Below are 8,035 nucleotides of genomic sequence, written 5' to 3' on the forward strand. Positions count from 1 at the left end.
GGTGCTGTCCATGTTGGGACTTGACGGTGGACTGCGGCACCAACAACTTCTTGGGGACACTCAAACGGAATGCAAAAATAGCTAGAATGGAATGTAGAAAGGATGCAAAACATCTCATAATGTATTTAACCAGAATATTTATTATGTTCCTGCAGAAGTATCTACTCATTAAGGAAACTTAGGTGTCAAAGTGTGGATCTCATATAGTCAAAAAATTAGGAATATGTTACATCCAAAACGTATGAAATTTTGTAAATATCGTAAAGGCAGATGTAGTAGGCATGTTTTTATGATTGATATTCCATAAATTATGATATTAAAACCTAAACATAAATTGTACCTAAATTTTTTAATACTTTTATGTGATAGCCATGTTTGAATTTTCTGAATTTATAGCATATTTGAGGTTCAAGTATATTCTCTTGCTCCACTTGTTCCGCTATAGAACTAGTATTTGTGTTATATATTATTAATATAAAATTAATCGAAGATATAATTTTTTTGTCTTAAGATGATGAGTGTCTTGGGTGCCAAAAGGAGGCCAACCTTGATCAATGGGGTCACCTGGGTGCCCACACATTAGCTCTGAAGTTATCACCTTAAAATGCTTAAGATGAGTTATAAGAACTTATAAATGGGAAATTAAATGAGAAATCATTCAAATATTTGGATAATTAAAGCTCAAGACTTAGAAAATCATGGGCCTTGACCCCTAAAGCATGGAATATGAAGAGTCACTATTGGGTGGAATACGAAGATTAAAGGCCATAGGTAAGCTCATGGTATCAAGATGAGTAGTATTACTAGCATTTATCGTCCTAATGGACATTAAGTGGATGTCAATCCAATCACAGTTCGTATCATGTTTAAGTTTATTATTCTCTTGTGATATTTAGAGTGAAGTGTTTGCATATATAGAATGATTTATTAAATTATGAGGAAACCATAATCCATGATCAATGGTCTCCAATCCAAAATGCACAGTTGAAAGATAATTGAGATGAATATCGCACTATCTAAAAAGAATAGCACTCTACTATCCTAATTATATGATAAGTATGGTTGATCTCCTGTACAGACAAAAAGGATAAATGATGGGTGCTTAGGGAAAGAAATCACTAAATTGATCTGTATGAATCCCTGAATGGTATTTTAACTAAATGTCAATCATGTTGATTTATATTACACTTGTGCAAGTGGTCCTTAGGTATTAGACACCAAGTACATCTTGTGCATGGATGGCTATGTTATGAATATGGCTTACGAGTCTTAATCATAGGATTCAACTTAGTCTTATGTTGGATATAGCAAGAAGTACATGAATGTGATTGAGAGATCAGTAGGAGATTGTCCCACCTCTGTATAAAAGGAGACTGACTTGATGAAGAAGATGCATAAATGATGATACTACATGGCTGACTAGCCAATCACACTTCAATGTTATTTTAAGTTCATTAAAATAGATTTTTTTTCATTATTATTCTCTTGTAATGAATAATGATGATATTATAATATAGTGATCACTAGTGGTAAACATATACAAAACATTTATTTTCAATGGATAGTAGATACGGACATTAAACTATTTAGAAAGAATATCACTATCTGATCTGACTTATACAATTAGTACAATTGATCATGTGGTCATTAGTTTATTGACATGTGCTAATTGATTCGTATGAATCCCCGAAATGTATTATACCGACAATGTTGATCAGGTTGATTTCGTATAGAAGCGCATAGAAACATTGTTCAAATGATGGCATTCAGTTCGTGCTCTCCAAAAAGGGTGTTTTTGCCTAATACACAACTCAATTTCATCGCATGCCTGCAATTAACAGGGAAAGTTGAACTCTCAATATTGGGAATGAAAAACATTTTCACAAGATAATGCATCATATATTTTGGCTATAAAAGGCAACAAGTCATTCTTTTTGCAACAAGTTGACATAAACTGGGTTTAAAAGTAGCGTAAAAGAACAATTTTTCGCATTCAAGCATTCCATCTTCAGAGGGAAGGCGATGGCGTTGATCGAGAATGGGTCGGTTTCCGGCGTCGTGCCAGAGACAGAGTGCTTCGTTGTTCATTATCCGGGCTACCCATCTTCTATTTCTCGCGCCGTGGAGACTCTCGGCGGGCTCGAAGAGATCAACAAGGTAACATTTTTCCTCTGAATTTTGTTAGCAGTGATCTTGGGCAATCACCAGATTTGATAAAAACCGATAAATGTAACGTTTTTTTTCTCAGAAGCGTAGTTTTTCCGCCCGTCGCATTGAAATCAAGTCTGAAAATCGGAATGATGTAAGGCTTGAACTACGATTCAGGCCGGAGGACCCGTACTGTCACCCCGCCTTTGGTGATCTTAGACCTTGCAATGGTTTAATCCTCAAGATATCGAGAAAGAAGAGGAAGAAAGGTGGACAGAAGGAGGCAAAGGAATGCGAGTTATCTGTGGAACCGGCGGAATTAAGTTGTTGTATTGTTGCCCGGGTGAACAGTTCTTATCATTTCGACGGTACTGATTTAAAATTTGAAAACTATTGCATGATCTAGTTTTAATTGGAGTGTTGTTTTCATGGAGAGTGGTGTAGGCTTGGCGGATTATCAATTTGTAGTGCCAGTTCACGCAGCCAGATCAAGAGCTGAAAAAAGACGGAGGGAAGATGTGGAACCAACCGTCGGTATGCTAATTCTTCTTGAGTTATCATGATTAAAAAATTTCGGAGAAATTTTGAGCTTATTATTTGTTTTCAAAGTGAATTTACGCAGATAATGAGGACCCGATTGATATGGAGCACGACGAACTGTTCATGCTTGTGCCGAAGCTCTTTTCAACAAAGGACAAGCCTGATGAGATTTTGTGAGCTAATATTTCCTCGTCTTTTCTACAAAGTATTTTGCATCTTGAGATTTTGCATCTTTTAGCGAGAGATGTACAAAATTCAACGATGGTCCTGATTCTCTTAGAATTTTTTAATATTCTCTTCGGCTTCTTTTAAATTTTCTTCGACACTTTGTTTGGTGTAGGCTTAAAGCATCTGTGGGGTCAACAACAAAGCATAATCAGCAGCTACTGGCAGCCGAAGAATATAATTGGGAGGTGAGTGTCGAAAAGCTTACCTGGGAAATTCACCGATCACAGGCTCAATCTAATTCTTCTCGGTTGAATTAAAAACTGGGAGGTGAGGGACGAGGGATTCGATTTAAAATCAAGCTTTTTTTTTATTCAAATCTGTACCAAAACTTACTAGTATTGATTCCTTCCGGGTTCAATGTTCTACATATGTTGGAGATTGAATAAAAAACACAGTTCTTATTACTTTTGATGGTTTCCCTATCACTCCTGCTACAATGGTCCCTCTACTTCGGTAGCTCGGGTGATGTTGTTGGTTTACCCACGAGTTGGACTATCCACGAGTTACTATCTTTCATTGCAACTTTGATTATGGTCATTTTATCGTTTTTGATGTCCTTTTTTCCGTAAGTGGAATCAAAATGTGTCCATGTTGACAATTACGCATAGGATAGTTTTAAAACTCGTGGAGTGAAGGAACCTTTTCTGAATATTATTTTATATTTAAAAAAAAATCTCTCGGTCTTCTATTCTTGTGGTACTATTTCGAATCAGAATGTAAGATGATCAGATCTTTGGTTTGGCCTCTTCTTATTTTTTAAAATAAATATAAAATTATGAAACTAGTTGTCACTTAATTCAGAATTCATCTCCCATCTGCAGATGGGCATTGCTCCGTGTCTTAAACTTCCTTTCGGGATAAAAGGTACCCTTTCGTCTGTAATTTAGTTATGTGATTCTTTGCTTTTCGGACGAACTTTTTCCTTTTTCCTTTCTTTCTTCCAAAAAGTCTTGAAAACCCATCTCGATCTTTCTTTTCTTAGTAGGATTTGGGCACTTTCTTCAATGGCATCCTTGTGTCGTCCATGTTTTATTTTCTCAGAGGTCCCTGTGAGTGTTAATTGGGAAGACAATATTCCAAAAAATTCATCTGAATGGGCGTGGCAGCTGGCAGTGTCACAGCTTTTTAATGAGCGGCCAATATGGCCAAGATGGTCACTTCTTGAACGCTTGCTGGATGATGGTGTTTCAGTCAGCTACAATCAATTAAGAAGGTCTCGCATTTCTTTTTATGCTTTCTGATATTTACTCATTTTAGTCATTAAGAGATGGATGACATCCAATTTCTGTGAGGCCAATCATTTTCTGTTGTCCTAGGTTGCTGCCAAGGAGTGGCTATTACTTCTCAACTGGGCCGTTCGGCCAGTTCTGGATAAGAAAGGGTTATGACCCTCGAACTGATCCCGAGTCTCGCTTGTAGGTATACTTATCTTGATTTTTTTGTATGCAGAATTCGAATTTAGAATGTTTCAGCGGATTTGTATATTCCTATATTTATTTCATTTCTTCATCTTAGTTGTGCTGAATTTTATTACTCGGTTGCCAGCTGGATACTGAGATGATTCTCTTGCTCTAGATGCTTAGTCTGTACAGACTTTGTATTTCTTTTCATCCTGTGAGTCTATTCATGAGTCACCACTGAAGGGGCGCTGATCTTTGGCAGAGTGTGATGACAGAAAGCATAACTCTTCCGAAAAAAATTAGGTCACAGAATCGTTTTGGCCCAGTTCCCTTACTTCCGTTTTAGGACATCAAGAGATTATCATGTCGAATGCATTTTGAGAGTAATATCATGAGGTATGTATGAAGTGTTGGATCCTGACGCATCCTTTTCTATTGATTCCTACGGATTGGATCAAAAAAAAATTATTGAATAGTTAGATGTCAGTACGTGATATTTTTTGCTTTGTTCATGATGCATGGTTTGTCCCTTGAGAAGTCTCCTTTCTGGATATATTTATCTTCTATGTTACTTGTTTCTCTTTGTCTGACGGCAAGGGGAGAAAGGTCGTTAGTGTTTTAGTAAAAACTGTAATATCTTATCTGCCCATTTAAGGCAGATATAATAGAATAAAAGTGTACGCTTTTGGTGTAGATCGCGAAGGAAAGTAATATCGATCCATAGGAAATGATATAGAAATTGTCAAATGAATCCGGATACAAGGTACCGTCTGAGAGAACAATTGTGCTGATAGAGAGGGAGAGATGCTAGGAGACACTGCGGTGAAGATAGCAACTAGATAGAACGAGAAATCTGGAAGACGAGCTCCCTCCCTGGATCGCTGGCTGGCTCCTGCTTCCCCAACCTCTAGTTGCAGTCTGCAATTGATTCTTGAGAACTAAATCTTCCATGCCTTTTCTCTAGCCACCCCTCCTTAATTTATATCTTCCAAGACTCCTTATTGGACGAGTCTTCTATTCCTTCTTTGGTAATTCTTGGAGAAGAAGCGACTCGTATCAGATTTCAAGCCCTACGTTCTCACCTATCTCCATCCCATCTCTCAAAGTTGACACTCTTCTTTATTTTGAACATAATATTTACTGGAGGACGATTCTATTTCTACTGACATTATCTGACAAACAGTTATCAAAGAGTTGAATTTCGTCTCCGTGACCTCCTCCCAAGTTTTGGCGGTCTTAATGCCTCTGCCAAGTAAGTGTGGCACATAATTACCAAATCACGGTATTTCTTCCTCTTTGACGTGGGATTTTTTTACTTTAACTATTGTTGGAACAGAAGAGAAGGTGGCGAATTTGGTGGGCAAATTCTAGAAATGAAATATTCAGGGGCATATACTTCACAGGAGTGAGTTTTTATTCTCTGTTTGGGACTTCCCCCAACTTTCTTATCATCATTTCTGTGCGCTTCAGTTAATCAAAGATTCTTATTCACTAGTTTGTAATTTTGGCCATTCTTGTTAAACTCCCCGGCGTTTTCTCTCTCATCGAGCTGGCTCAGAATTAAATCTTTTGGTTTTCCTGACATAGGACAAAGCAAAGATGGAAGGATATCTGCCATTTTCAGATATTCCCTAAGAAGAGTTGCACTTTACAACTATTTGAACTCGATGATGACTACATTCAGGGCAAGATAAGGGAAGCTCCGTGGCAAACAGTCTGCACGGTGAGTTTCTCTATGACACTCTGTCGCAAGGTCATATGCGCAGTCTGCACTTGGATCAAGAAAAAAACTCATTTTGTTAAAACTGTTGTATGCGCTTAACTAATAATTAAAGTCGGTTTCAAAGCATGTCAAGAGTTTAGAATATGAATGGTCATTCATGTCGAATTGCAGCATTCAACTGGATGGTTCTCGAGGGCCACTTTAGAGCTACTCAGTTTGCATGTTAAGATGAAGTTTCTTCGTATTTTCCCAAGGAAGGGAGCTCAGAAGCTCCTGAAGACCTTGCGTGAACGTTTTGAGAAGTTGAAACGGCTTGAAATCCTCAGCAAGGATCATGGGCGTGATATCAATCAGGATGGAGAAACAATTCTTCCGCGTGGTACATTACTTCCACTGCTGCGGATTAGTAGACATCCTTTCTAAATCAAATTAAGCATTTTTTTTACATAAGGGAAGTGAAAAACTTATTGTGCTGCATTTAAAATGCCAATTTATTCTTTTAATGATCACTTCCCTCCACATGTCTGAGTGTTGGGGATTTGTGGCATGCAGAGCGTGGTGGTGGTGCTGCCACTGAAGTGGATGACTATTCAGAGGAAGAAGAAGAAGAAGAAGAGGTGGATGAATATAGGGTAAGATTCTGATCTTAATTTGCAGTTATTTTCAATGACTGATTGCGGTATGTTCTTCCTTGCAGGATGTTGATAATGGAAGTTTTCCTCTAGGTGCATCTTCTCGTATCCTCTGTTTTTTTGTTCCTAGAAGTTTCTTAGGAATTATTTCAGAAAAAAAGTTCCTTTGGAAGAACAGTATAGTGTTCGTTAATTGCTTTGATAAATGATTTTTCATTCCATGAATGATCATGAAAATATGATGGTTTTTATGGACACAGTCATTGGAGACATTTTTCTCTCCCATTAACTATCGTTGGATGATTGCAACTCGACAGTAGGGAAGTTTAAAATGAGATCCCATAGGTTTTTCAATTTGACAATCATTTGTATGTGTATTCCTACTTTTTTTGAAGAAATATACCACATTTTTTATGGCATATGGATTGGACTCTGTTGCTGCTGATTTTTTTTCCTTAACAGAAGAAGATACTGCTGGAGAAAATATCAACACCAATTATCTGCAGGAGCTTTTGTGCAATAAGATCATCGAAAGTGAAGAAAATCCCCCAGTTGACATGTCAAGCGGTGACGAATACCAAATATATGAACAGGATAGCAATGAGGATGAAGATTGGTGAATGTTTGGTAATGGAACATTTCAACTTGAAAGTCAATTATTCTCTATCTCATGAGATCTTGCATTTTCATCAGCTAAGTGCTAAGATCATTTTGGTTTTATCAATAATTCGCGTTTTCCTGAATGGCCTTGACATCTCTAAATTTCTCACCTCCCGAATATCTTACATTTTTTTATCTCTCTCCAACGCTTGCTGATTAAGGTTCTTGAGAAGGAAACAACCTGTCGTATATGCTGCAATCGCTGCACGATGTTTGGTTTGCATGGTATTTTTGTTTCATCAAAGCAAAACCCACCTGGGCACTCCTTTTGGTTTTTCTTTCAAACCCTGTGAATCATGAGCGGAGTAAGTGTATATTTCTTGAACAGTAACATCTGCAGAATTAATGGTTTTGACCAGGCCATTAGTTGCTGTCAAAATATTTCATTCTGGAATGGGGGACTTTTGTGACTCTCTCAACCCCAATTGAGACCAATGGCAACATTGCTGGAACACCAATGAATGACGTGTAAACTAAATCTGCACCCCCTGAGATAGTGAAGAACTTGTCATCCAGATTCACAGCTTTCTACGTTTTTCCAATACTTCCATTTATAAATTTGCACAATCATATTCAGTTTGAGGAATGGTTTTCGTCTGATCAATCCTGATCATTGATTGACCATTTATCAGTTCATCAGGAACATTGATTTTAATGATACAAAAATAAAAAGAAGATTGTTCAAAAAAAAAAAAAAACAAAAA

The 8,035-nt window shown here is 37.3% G+C and overlaps 1 protein-coding gene across 4 annotated transcripts; it reads left to right on the forward strand.

Annotated features, from left to right (window-relative positions):
- The first annotated feature begins 1,952 nt into the window (after positions 1 to 1,952).
- On the forward strand, positions 1,953 to 7,414 carry LOC144713127 (uncharacterized). 4 transcript variants are annotated; one of them, XM_078587621.1, is made up of 15 exons: positions 1,953 to 2,157; positions 2,249 to 2,516; positions 2,593 to 2,682; positions 2,771 to 2,861; positions 3,029 to 3,101; positions 3,738 to 3,780; positions 3,958 to 4,129; positions 4,233 to 4,331; positions 5,500 to 5,568; positions 5,653 to 5,721; positions 5,904 to 6,039; positions 6,211 to 6,418; positions 6,592 to 6,671; positions 6,737 to 6,776; positions 7,140 to 7,414. In XM_078587621.1, the coding sequence occupies exons 1-15, from the start codon at positions 2,023 to 2,025 to the stop codon at positions 7,289 to 7,291; spliced, it is 1,725 nt and encodes a 574-aa protein (XP_078443747.1). In that variant the 5' UTR covers positions 1,953 to 2,022; the 3' UTR covers positions 7,292 to 7,414. The 4 variants fall into 4 exon arrangements, with proteins under 4 accessions (XP_078443747.1, XP_078443748.1, XP_078443749.1 ...); XM_078587622.1 differs by having other exon boundaries at positions 6,737 to 6,764; positions 7,134 to 7,414; XM_078587623.1 differs by having other exon boundaries at positions 4,030 to 4,129.
- The last annotated feature ends 621 nt before the right edge of the window (positions 7,415 to 8,035 follow it).

Source organism: Wolffia australiana, chromosome 15 (assembly GCF_029677425.1).
Source record: "Wolffia australiana isolate 7733 chromosome 15, ASM2967742v1".
In the NCBI taxonomy this organism is placed as follows: Eukaryota; Viridiplantae; Streptophyta; class Magnoliopsida; order Alismatales; family Araceae; genus Wolffia; species Wolffia australiana.

Bases quoted from the DNA above. Each gene is read 5' to 3' on its own strand.
- LOC144713127 (XM_078587621.1), top strand. From the start codon at position 2,023: ATGGCGTTGATCGAGAATGGGTCGGTTTCCGGCGTCGTGCCAGAGACA. The intron at 2,517-2,592 runs GTACTGATTTAA...AGAGTGGTGTAG, and splicing joins CAGTTCTTATCATTTCGACG to GCTTGGCGGATTATCAATTT. The intron at 6,672-6,736 runs GTAAGATTCTGA...TCTTCCTTGCAG, and splicing joins AAGAGGTGGATGAATATAGG to GATGTTGATAATGGAAGTTT.